General features: G+C 43.0%; 3 protein-coding genes across 4 annotated transcripts in view; 2 read left to right on the top strand and 1 right to left on the bottom strand.

The window, feature by feature from the left end:
• Positions 1–3,096, bottom strand: part of LOC137997752 (uncharacterized) — an 88,448-nt gene extending 85,352 nt beyond the window's left edge. Inside the window, exon 1 of the mRNA XM_068843963.1 lies at positions 2,561–3,096. The gene's annotated coding sequence lies outside the window, so the exon portion shown is untranslated. The remainder of the gene's footprint in view (positions 1–2,560) is intronic.
• LOC137997757 (uncharacterized) overlaps positions 1–12,500 on the top strand; it is a 414,333-nt gene that overhangs the window by 375,244 nt on the left and 26,589 nt on the right. The window lies entirely within an intron of this gene.
• On the top strand, positions 3,229–4,170 carry LOC137996153 (uncharacterized). Its single transcript, XM_068841577.1, has one exon. It carries the CDS (start codon positions 3,229–3,231, stop codon positions 4,168–4,170), a length of 942 nt encoding a protein of 313 aa, XP_068697678.1.

The raw sequence follows: 12,500 nt of genomic DNA, 5'->3' as shown, positions 1-12,500 counted from the left end.
ATCCCAGAAGCAGCAAGAACACAAATTGTTGACTGAGTCGGTCTAATTATACTGCTGGAACGGCATTCGATGGTTAAGGACGCCATTGTCAGGATGTATCCTTTTCTTGGAACGCATGATTGCATCACTTGCTTTTCACGAGAAAGATCATTAATTAATCACAGGAGCACCGTCTGCTTCAGAAAAAGCCTATGACGAACAATTTAAATTGCTTCCACTTTTTAATCCTTTTTCGCTTTCGTTGTTTGCACAGCTGAAGTGGGAAAACAAAGGTTTCTTTTGAAACAGACAGGAAATAGGGCGCGTTTAATGAACCTTTGTTTTCGTCTGGAGCCAGTCTTTTTATATCTCAACATATATCTCTCTTGTTTAAAATTAGTACCGTAAGGCATACGTAGATTGTGGCGTTCGCAAATTGGCAAATTGCGAAAAAGACGAAAGCACCAGACGAGGTCCGGAAAACGTACCAACAGCTTTCATCTCTCCACCTCAAATACAATTTAAATTATCACCTGGAGATCGTCGTTTTAAATGGAAATTACAAGTTTCTACCAACGAAGATCATAGTTAATGCATGGAGAAGGTTATGAAACTCGACAAGTCTTTTTGTTTCATGTTTTTGTCTGTATTTTTGGCCTTGGGGCCCGTGCACGAAACACACCTTTTGGGAGAAGATAACCAATCAAATCTTTCGATTAAGTTATGCGCAACTAATTTGCGAACCCGTGCAAAGCTGTCATGATCAATTCAATATCACTTGCGACAACTTTGTTCTCGCTTTTGAAGTTTTTTAGGTTTCATAAGCAGTCCCTGGATTAACTATGGGCAGCTGAAGCAAACACTTGAGAAGCAGCATATTCTAAGTGTACTTCTTTTCGTGTTTCCCAGGAGAAGAGTCTGCGTACAAATAGAGAGAAGGAAAGCCTAAAGCATATTTCATCAGTATGGTACTGGTCACTGACGGATGGTCTAGTTTCGTAAAAGGAGTTGAATTTTAATTCGTTTATATTGAAATCGTTTGCCTATCATCTTGACCAACATCTTTTGCCTAACACCTTGACCAACCTTTGCAGGATATTTTCTATTTTAAAGTTTTTTTTGGTGTGGTCACGATCTATTTTGATCCAACGTAGAGCAAGTTTTGATCGTACACGGTTTTTGCAGTGGTTTAATCCTTAAAAAATTATATTGGCATGACAGGTTGTCCGACAGTGTAATATATCTTGCCCATTTCGCCATAAAAGCTTGTGCATGATTTAAGACCACTTTCAATCTAAAACTATCTTTTTTCTACTCTAACCAGTAATCCATGGTGTTCAGCGCGGCGATTGAACGATCTCAGTCGAGATACAAAAGAGAACAATAGTAAGAAGTACGTAACATGTAAGTTGAACTAACCAAAGTTGTTTTTCAATTAAAAACGGTATTTACAGAATGAGGCACGATTTGCTGGAACATCAGGGAACAACTGATGTTGTCAGCAAGCGTCCTCTATTATTGAGGTCTGACTTCAATCGCGGAATAAGTACCATTAGACAGACAATATTGGTCACAAGAAAAAGCGAGAAAGGACGTGAAAATAGACTCTACCAGATTCACATGCAAGTAAAGGCAGACTTGGCAAATATGAAATGATCCAAGCTAAGCCAGCAGTCATCTTATCGTCACTATAACAACTTTAAAGACTCTCGGGGTGGTGTTTGCACAAGAGCAGTATATGGGCTAAGTAGTCTAAAGTGTTTACATCGCTAAGGCCCGGTTCAGACGCCGTACTTCACATGAGCCGAATCGAATTCATTGAATTCAGTTCATGAGAAGTACGGCGTCTGAATCAATTCAGAACGACCGGTTTCATTCGGATCGGCTAAGCAATTTTTCCCGCCTGGCTTAGCCGGGAATTACGGCTGTGGAGCAGCTTTGATTCAGACGCCGTACTTCACATGAGCCGAATCAAATGCAGAAATTATTACAAATTGCAGTTTTCTTCAGGCATAGAATGCCTCTGTGAATTAATTTCGGCGCAATTAAGTTCGGTGTCTGAATCAATTCAGCCGGGATTAATTAATTTGGGTCGGTCTAAATTCGAATTCGATTCGGCTCATGTGAAGTACGGCCTCTGAACCGAGCCTAAGGGACTAACCTATCACTCCCCACTCCTCCGCGCTCAAATGAAAAGCCCCGAAGCCGTAAAATGCGAATTTTCCTATTTCACACATAATCAAATCAAACTGTTATTTGGGGTTTGGGGAAATATTATTCAAAATTCTCTCCCTCGCCTCTTCTGTTCGTACTCCATCAAATTATTTATGCGTCTAATAACTGAAAGGTATGTCCTTTCAGTTATCGGGGAAAAATATTCAAAGCACTTTCGATATTCTTGAATATTTGAGAAATGCAATTGGCGTCCACGCAACTAAATATTAAACTCTAAAAATATCATTGGACTCAAATTCGCCTTCGTGTATCGTCAACTGACTGCCCGAGAGGGAAAAAGCAAAAGCTCTTTTTACACCCTCAAATTGAGTCGAACAAAATGATTTTATTTAAGCCAGTAACTTACCTTAACTGGTATAAGATAAAGAAGAATAGTGGGCTGGCAACTCAGCTCGAAGTGATGTTATTTTGAACTTTACTTTCAATGTTAAATATTTCATCGGAAACCTGCCAGATGGCAAATCAACCAACCAGTTGACTGATGTGTTTATGTTCGTAATTTTATGGCCGCAGTCACCCTGCGAGCAGAGCCTCCTTTTGTCGTTTTCTTTACTGTGGAGGAGAAAAGTAGGCTCTGCCCGAATCGCGTCAACTCCTTGAAGCCGCCGCAGCCCGAACTTCTGGACTAGTCAATCTTGTTTTCTCTCGTCAAACCGGTTTTTCCAGTGCGAGCGTCCGTTTAGTGACAAAACCGATGGTTATAATTGAGCCCGCTGTACCATGAAAAACCAAGATGGCGGCGAGATCTGGCATATTAGGCTTGGGTTCGAGACTGTATCCTGGCAACATGCAGCGCATATTCAATAAAGATCTTACTCGATTCATGCAGAGCCTTTCTCGAGAACGCCAAAATCGAGCAAGCAAAAGAAAGGCTCTGCTAGCAGGGTGGGCCGCAGTTTGATCCTCTAGGGATTTTACGCCACATCTCGGTATTTAAGCCTTGGCGCCTCTCGTGTTAGTCACTCGACACAGCCAGTTTTACCGCTCGCACCTTGCCGAGCTTAATTTTGTAGTATGGGAGACGAGCCTGTTACAAAGCAAGATCTTGATAGTTTCAAAGATTTCGTTGTTAGTCAGCTCGCCCTTCACAAATCAGTTATTTCGTCTGAGGTACAGAAATCGCAAGAGATTGCCTCAGCCGCCCTTTCTGCTTCTAATTCTTTGAAGGAACAGTCGGAGATCAGGTTTAATCACACCGGCAACGAACGTAATTTCAAATTTAACGGTCAAGTGTTAGCCAAGCTTGTTTCACTTAAGGATCATTTGGCCGATCTACCTCCCGAGTCTGAGGCGTTTTCGATTCTTAACGAAACCGTAGAACTATTACAGGAACGTAACCGCAAGATACGGATCGCGGATTCGTCCGAGGCCGGTTGGTTGACCGTTAAACACTACGAATCTAATCCCGTCTCGTTGAGCGAGGACGACGACAAGAGAATTCGCGCTGCGGAGAGGCAGGCTCAGAGAGATCAAGTTCGACAAAGAAAGAAGTGTAATGTTGAGGGATTTGCGGTCCGAAATCGTCAAGCTCAACCTTTCTTCTCCCTTTACTCAAGGCTCTCTCAAGATAAGTACTGTTTCGACTCTGAATATGAACGATGTTTGTCCTCTCGTGGTTTTGAGTACAAGCAGGGGTCAGCGCCCATAGTTTATAAGGATAGGCTCAGGAGCAAGGTTGATTTTTGGTTTAGCATCGATTCCTCCTCTTGGGTTCTTTATATCATCCGTTTCGGGTGTCGCATTCCTTTTATTTCATGGCCTCCTAGAGCTTTTTTCTGTAACAATAGGTCTGCCTTACATCACGCCAGTTTTGTTGACAGTGCTATTTCTGATCTGCTTCTTGCGGGTTCTGTTCTTGAAGTTTTTACGCCTCCCACGGTTGTCGATCCTTTAACGGTATCCGTTAGCTCTGTGGGAAAGTGCCGGCTTATTCTCGACCTCCGTCACGTCAATTAGTTTATTCCCAAGGTTAAGTTTAAAATGGAGGATAGTAGGACTTTTCTTAATTACGTACACTCGCCAGGTTATATGTTTCAATTCGATATGAAGTCTGGGTATCACCACGTAAGCATTCATGAGGAATCTCAAACATTTTTAGGCTTTCAGTGGCCCCTCGGTAGCTCTGTAGAGCCCAGGTTTTTTGTTTTCGCCGTGCTCCCGTTCGGTCTCTCGTCAGCGCCTTACGTGTTCACAAAGGTTTTTAGGCCGTTAGTTAAGCATTGGCGCTCCCGGGGCATACCCTTGGTCTTGTATTTAGACGACGGCGCCGGATGCCTCTATGATTTTTCGGTAGCTCAGAGTACTGCTTCGGCTGTTAGATCCGATTTGGCCAATGCGGGCGTGGTCGCCAATGAGGAGAAATCTATTTGGGTTCCTACCCAGGTTTTGGAATGGTTGGGCATTGTCTGGGATCTTTCGCGTGGCCGCCTATTTATTCCTCACCGCCGCATTGTCAAGTTGCTTAGGGCACTCCTTTCACTAAAATCTGGGTCTCGCTCCGTTACCCCACGCGCGGTCGCCTCTGTTACAGGGCAAATTATTTCCCTCACCCCGGGTTTTGGCAACATTACACTCCTTATGTCCAGATTCCTCCAGTCATTCGTCAAACTTCACAGCGGGTGGGATTGTCCTTTGGATTTTAGGTCCTATCAGTTTTTCGCCGAATGCCTTCAGGAAATTGATTTCTGGCTTTCTAACTGTGCCAGACTCAATGGGAGGTCTCTCACCAGATATTCGCTTCCCGTGACTCTCGTGTTTTCCGACGCCAGCAGTTTCGCCTGCGGGGGGTGTACCTTCCGCGTTGATAGCGAGGAGTTCGATCTTTTCTTTCAAGCGTTTTCCTCTTTGGAGTCCGGTTTAGATAGTAACGGCAGGGAATTGTTAGCCATTCTTTACGGCCTGAAATCGTTTCGGGCTTCCCTTACGGGCAAAGTGGTCAAGGTCTTTACGGATAGTAAGAACGCGGCGTCTATTTCCGCCAAGGGCAGCAACAGCCTTCGCTTGCATGCTTTAGCTCTCGAAATTTTCGCCTATTGTGCCGCACATGTTATTTCACTTGAAGTTGAGTGGATCCAACGCTCACTCAACTCTTACGCGGATTCGGTCAGCCGCGTTGTTGATTATGATGATTGGGCTGTTTCCACTATTTTGTTCCAACATATTAGCAGTATTTTTGGTCCTTTTGACGTCGATCGTTTCGCATCCTGTCTTTCCGCTAAGTGCGAGCGTTTTTACTCTAAGTTCTGGTGTCCCGGTTGCGAAGGCGTGGACGCTTTTAGTGCCAGTTGGGGCAGCGTTAACAACTATTTGGTTCCTCCAGTCTTTCTTGTCGCGCGTACGTTTGCGCATTTGGAAACGTCTCGCGCGCACGGTACGCTTATCGCCCCCAAATGGCCTTCCGCTAGTTTTTGGCCTTACCTCTTTCCTTTAGGTCACCCTCGGGATTCAGTTTCCCGAATCATAGAATTTTCTGACCCGTCAGGTATTTTTGACGATTCCCACTTGGGGTTCCCTACTATTTTTAGCGCTTGCCGTTTTCGCGCTGCTGTACTTGTTATTTATTTGGACGCCAGCTCGCGTGTTTAGAGCCGTTATTCAAGCATTGGTACTTTATTGCAGAGCTTTTAGCGCTATTCCATGTAGCGCTTTTAGCGGTTCACGGACGGCTCTCGTTGCTTTATAGCGGTTCACCTACGCTGTGTGGCGCTTTATAGCGGTTTGTGTGTGTCCCTTGTCGCTTTATAGAGGTTCACGTACGATATTTAGCGCTTTATAGCGCGTGTCCTTTTTCGGTTTATTCCAGTTCGTTTTTTCATAGTTTTTTACAGGCTAGTGCTTTGTTGACGGTCGCTCTAGAGCGTGTTTGCTTATCTTTTGTAAACGTATGGCCTTTGTTGGCAACGTTCTACGGGTTTTAGGGGTTTTTGTTTTCTCTGTATATTGTTGTGATTGCCTATACTTAGGATGTACGCGTTATTGGCTGTCCACGTTTAATAAATTGCAATCGGTATTCCACGTCTACCATTTTTTCCTCATTTCTCTTATGCCTTATTTTTTCCTTTATTTGTAAACAAGTTCCAGGGTATCAGGCGTTCACCATCCGGCTTTGGAGAGCCTGCGTACGCACATTCCAGCGGTTCTTGTCCACAGCAAGGCTCCTAGCACGTTCAAGACCTAGCACGGTTGTTTCAAACGTTGGAAATCTTGGGCTAGTGGTTTCCCAGAGGTTATTTACTTCCCGGCTCAAGAGGAGCACGTAGCCTTGTATTTAATTTCGTTAGTTCAATCAGGGTCTTCATATTCCTCCATTCAGCAGGCGTTCTACAGTATAAGCTTTTTTCATAATGCTTGCGGGGTCTCGAATCCTTGTAAATCAGCTTTTCTTCTGGCTATTCTAGAAGGTTGTAAGCGCGTTGCTTCGAAACCGTCCAAGTTGAATAGGGTACCCATTTTGCCTGAGCATTTAGTCGCGTTAATTAATAGATTTGCTACGCCCTCAGCATCCCTCGGGGATCAGAGACGTTTGTTTTTGTTTGCTTGCTTTTGCTGGTTTTTTGCGCTTTGATGAGTTAAGTCGTCTTAGGTGGTCTGACATTTCTTTCTTTCAAGATCATATTGAGCTCTACTCTACTAAGGGTGTACTTTATCGCTAGTACTGGTACCCCCACATGCCCCTGCGCTATGCTGCTTCGTTATGCCGCGCTGGCTAAGCGTAATCTTGATTCGGTTGAGTTTGTCTTTCAAAACCTTAGTTTTTCCTCTTCTAAGGGTTATTCTCTTCGTTCCGGTACGAGTTTGTCTTACACCAGGGCGAGGGAAGTCGTTTTGGCTAAGTTTCGGGCCATCGGTGTTGATACGTCGGGTATAGGTTTGCACTCGCTTAGGATAGGGGGCGCTTCGGCTTCGCTTAATAGCGGAGTTCCCGATCACGTCATTAAAAACCACGGCAGGTGGAAATCTGACTCTGCCAAGGAATTATATTGCCGTGAAAATCTCCGACGAACAGCTTCTTGCTACTTCGCGCATAGGTCTCTGAGTTACGCGCGCTCGCTCTCATTCTTTGTTTTTCTCGACACAACTGGTTGTGTCCTTCCTATTTCAACGTGTTGTTGCCTTTCTGCTGATTAGAACTTAAACGTTTTCTCTGCGGCGGAACGCAGTGACATAGCAGAGAAATGTGTTTATGTTCGTAATTTGCATTTATGGCCGCAGTTTGATCCTCTAGGGATTTTACGCCACATCTCGGTATTTAAGCCTTGGCGCCTCTCGCGTTAGTCACTCGACACAGCCAGTTTTACCGCTCGCACCTTGCCGAGCTTAATTTTTCCTAGTATGCTGTTTACGTTTAGTCTCGTAGTTTACAGTGATGTAATTCGTTTTTCTCCGCCACTACTTTATTTCTTGTATGTTAGCTTTTTCTCGTCCCCAATAAACACAACTAGTCGTGTCCTTCCTATTTCAACGTGTTGTTGCCTTTCTGCTGATTAGAACTTAAACGTTTTCTCTGCGGCGGAACGCAGTCACATAGCAGAGAAAGCAACATTCTCGTTTTCTTTTGGTCAGTGCCAAGAAAAGAACTGTGGCCAGTTCCAAAGTAGGTCGTCCACGCAGACTCAGAAATTGACAACTGGATGGTTGCCAAAAGTTACAAAAATACAACTTTTTCCACAAAATGGCCGCCATTTAGATATTCTTTTGATTCTATTCAAATTAGACCGAGATGCCTCCTCGCCCTCGTTCAAGGCAAAATATTCTTTTGAATTTTAAGCTTAAGAACGAGGATGATCAAGGGCAAATTTGAATAAAAACCAAAAAATATTTAAATGGAGGCCATTTTTGAAGGTGTATGGAGCTTTCACTGTGCTTGCGTATAAAATGGCCCTGGCCAGAGTCCGTGTTCTCTTAGTGCTGTCGACCAAAAGAAAAGCGGGCTCTGGGGATGAGAATGGCTGAGCATGCCAATGGCATACTACCGTGTGGGAGGTCGTAAGTTCAAGTCCGGTCGGACCAACACTCCGGGTTTTAAAAATAACTGAGGAGAAAGTGCTGTCTTTGTAATTGCATCCGCAAATGCATGATTAGACCCTCAACTTTTCTCGGATAGGGACTATAAATCGTAGGTCCCGTCTCGCAAATCTTCATGAATTGCAGTGTGGAACGTTGAAGATCCCACTCACACTACTCAAGAAGAGCAGGGCACGACGTTCCCGGCTTTGCGGACTGGTCGGGTTCAGGACCACAAGTTAATTAGCCTTTGTCTATTAATGAAGTGCAACTATCGTAAAATAAAGACTTCGATTCATCACACGTATTCGATTGAGGGGCCGTAAAAGTGCCGTATACCACTATCGTAATACAAGTTTAGTTTAGCTTCGCTTGAGTTGAGTTTTAAAATGTTTGCACAAGAATGGAGCTCAGTGTTTCCCCATAAGATTTTTCTTGTGCGTTAGTGTGGCCAGCTACACTGATACTGTGTCATTTGCGGATCACATCAGACGAGCCTAATTTTTGCACATATTCGGGCTTTTAGTTGGCTATGAATAACCCAAAATTTACCTGCGTGTGCGTCCATCTTTGTTCTATTTATATCAGTAACCACTGTCTCACTAGCACAAAGATTGTGACACTGGCAGAGACACCACTACCACACTGAGACAAACACCCTCACTGTCACTATCTGCTACCAAAACGGATTCCGACTGTTGCAATGGAAACGACACTGGAACACTTTCGCCGACATTAGTGCCACTGGCACTGGTGCTCACTCTAACCTACATTTACATGACAACTTTTTCCCTTGACCAGTCCCTGGACATTAAAACTAATAAGTGGATCCGTACACAACTACATATCTCAGCGTCCGATCGTTCAGAAGTTTGAAATCAGCGGATAGTTGTGACTTCGAAACGAGAACAAGGCCAAGATGCTGGCCAGCGGCTTCACTTATTGTGAAAAACACTACATGAGAATTACCTTAAACCTAACGGTAACTGTCGCGGAAGGTGCCTACTAATTCAAAGGCTTTTTTTTTTTTTTACTGTATATGCGGGAAGGGCAGTTCTTAGCAAGTGTTATTGAAATCCAAAAAGAAAATTGGGGGTAACCTCGCATTGTACGGAGATATATAATCAACAATATTTGTAAAAAGCTCTAAAATATAAAGCAATGTATGGCGTTCTTTTCCAAATTGAAGCTTAATTATCCCTGAGAAATGCATGGTCATACCCAATTTTCAAATTTTGGATACCAAGAGCACTTGCTAAGTTCTGCTTTCTCCGCATAGTTTTGAACCGCGAAAAAATATCCTTGTATTAATAAGCACCACCGATAGGAAATCCGAGTCTCTCGAGATGCGCAGAACGTATGCGCAATAACAATAGTAAGCACCGTCCTTAAGGTGATTCCCTCGTTTTGCATTGCGCAACCCTACTGCGCATAGTTTTTTTCGTCATTAGCACGCGCATTGGCTCGCGCACATTGATAAAATGGCAGACTTCCATTGACGCCAAACATAATTAGACAAGGAATGGCTATTTTTTTCTGAACGAGTGCGGTGACACCCATTTTTGATTTCACATTTTGCTGAGAACGATGTTTTCGTGGAGTGGTAAAAAAATGAGCACAAATTTATGGCCAGGCTTTTGGCAGTTTCATAAAACTGTACGAAAGGTTAAAGCTATTTTGGAGTGTTAGCTACTCACAGAGGCACTCAAATACATTTTTCAGGTACGTACGTGAATTAACCTGATAGAATGACATCAGGCCCTGTGCTACATCATTGAAATCGAAGTAAATTTGTCCAACATTGGGGATGCGCGGCAGTTGTGAAAGTGGCTTTAAAAGCCGTATTCGTCAGTGTCGTACCACCGAAAAGAGCACGATGACACCCGCCCCCCTCCCCCCTTCTTATTACATTATTATCAACTCATTGACATGCCTCAACAGTGTGCGAAGTTTCATCGCAAATCTATGACAAGTTGTATTTCTAGGGAATCGCCTTAACAGAACGAGAGAGATGGCAATTTGCCTACCACAATCGTGGCAGTGTCGGTTTCCAGGACTCAGTGTTTTCCTACGCTCATGTTGGTCGTCGTATTTCAGTTTGCTAAAAACCCTTTCATTGATGATGAACAATCTAGTCGATTGGAATGACAAATGATTGAAGAGTACTTAATAAATTACTTAATTAATTAATTTCTAGGTTCGAGGATTGGTCCATTGACTGGTTACAATCACATGATGTTCGTGACAATGGGCATGAATTCAAAGATCGCCCGTCGCTTAGTTGTGGTATGACTCCTAGGTTCAATCAATTTACGAATGATCATGAAGTGCAACAATGTAACGTGATAAGGCACGTTAACTTTTCAGTCAATATTTTAAAGATCATGGGATGATCTTGGAGAAACTGGTGGTTCTTCTGAGAATTTGACAAAATGTGCCGCACTTGCAATTTAAAATTGGCTGAGGAACATGGCAAAATGGGCCATGTTACGCTCCCGAGACGATTAAAATCGAATCGCGAGAAACCTGACCATGGTCACAGATGAATGTATATCAATAATACAATATTTATTCCCCAATTGGCCTATACCATGCATCATTTTTCCGGCGATATATAACAAGTCAAAGAGGAAACAGAAAAAACCCATGCTTCCATTGTTTGAAAGTAAGTTTCTTCAGTCTTCGCTTGAAGAAAACAGTAATTTTGCTCGGAAAGAGGCGCTTCGGTGACATTTCCGTCAAAAGCGAAATTGAAAATCACATCTCGGTAGAACAATAACATACAGCTCACTGTTTCAAAACCCACACTAAAGACATCTGTTCAAAGTTTGGGGAGCTTTCCTGCTGTCGTTAGTTGTTATCAGGAGTACCCAACGAAACCGCTCCACAAAAAAGCCGCTCTGCAGGCTGTTTTCGAGCTGGCTGGCTGGCTGAAAAAAAATTTCAAGAGTGAGCTGGCTGGTCTTTGACACAAACCGCTTCTGGCTCACTGAGACATGAAAAACGTTTTTGATCTCCTTCAAAGAGGCGGGCGCTTCTCATTTTTGCCTCGCCTCTGCTAGCAGGGAAGCAGGATGTTTCGTAGTATTTATTTTGATCAGATTGTGGAAAAGTCCTTATGGAATGATCGCAAAAATTTGATTTTAATTCCGTCCTTTGCAATTGAATTCAGTGTTTACCGAAAGGATTTTAGGCTACCGCCGTTTTGGACAACATCAAGGACACAAAACGAGAGAGGTAACGTGGGCTAAAATTTCGCATGGAACTGTTAATGTTTGAATTTTGTATTTTTGTATATTGAATTACCTATCGTTGTGTCTCCTTAAACAAATCGCCATCGTTTCCTGAATAAGTACCGGTTTACCTTTCGGGGTTTTGTCAAAGTTCTGCCACCGGCACTTTAAGAAAAGAAAGAGAGACGTTGGGAATGGAGTTGATTAAAATTCTGCTACCACGCTCCATGGTTTTTCGTACAACTACCCAAACCCTAATGTGAATTAACAAAAACTTCGAAATTGAGAACAACCTCTCCAGAATATATTGCTCGTTCTTTAAGCCACGCGCAGATCTGGCAGATAGATATCCCGGGTAAAAAATCGATTGTTATTCATCCATAAATGGCTGCGCACCGCGGTAGTAGTCCATCTCACTCTTTCTCCTTATTCTCATTCATCAACTAAGGACCATGGTGGCAGTTTATTTAAGTACCTTGTCAGTGAACGGGTAAGTAGAATTGTTCCATTTTTTTTATTGTTACGATCATGGTATTTTATTGTACGCTGGGGATGGTTCAAAGTACAACGCAACTGTTTTTTTCCAGTGTCGCTGCAGCTGCAAATATGATTACTCCCTGTTTAATCAACTTTTATGGCATAGTTAGTAGAGGTATAACTGAAAAGGACAATTTTCTCTAAATGCATGCATTTTTTTCACTTCGATTGAGCCGCTTATAACATCTCCAATATCGATTCAACACTAACCTGACTATCACTGCGATCTAAGATAGCAAAAAAAATGCTCGAACTTCGCTTGCCTGGATATGTACATGTAACCGTGCATTTGCAAAGCAACAGAAGAGGAAATCACTGAGGAATAGTAAGCGTACAACGAAATATTTAATGAGAAAATTTGTAACGTCAAGAATTTAATTAGTTTCGTTTAAATTTCTTTAAACAAGCCGCGTCTCTCTTTTTTCCCGTAAAAACACTTATGCAAACGCAAACGCCACTGTGCCTCTTGTCTGAATTCTGCGTTCAAAATAATCGGGCTAAGTTGATGATTTC

The sequence above is a fragment of the Montipora foliosa genome, chromosome 3, assembly GCF_036669935.1.
Source record: "Montipora foliosa isolate CH-2021 chromosome 3, ASM3666993v2, whole genome shotgun sequence".
NCBI lineage: Eukaryota > Metazoa > Cnidaria > Anthozoa > Scleractinia > Acroporidae > Montipora > Montipora foliosa.
The sequence above is the reverse complement of the archived record's forward strand: the minus strand, read 5'-3'. Positions and strand labels throughout refer to the sequence as shown.

Excerpts from the sequence above, each read along its gene's own strand:
- LOC137996153 (XM_068841577.1), top strand. The coding sequence starts at position 3,229 with ATGGGAGACGAGCCTGTTACAAAGCAAGATCTTGATAGTTTCAAAGAT.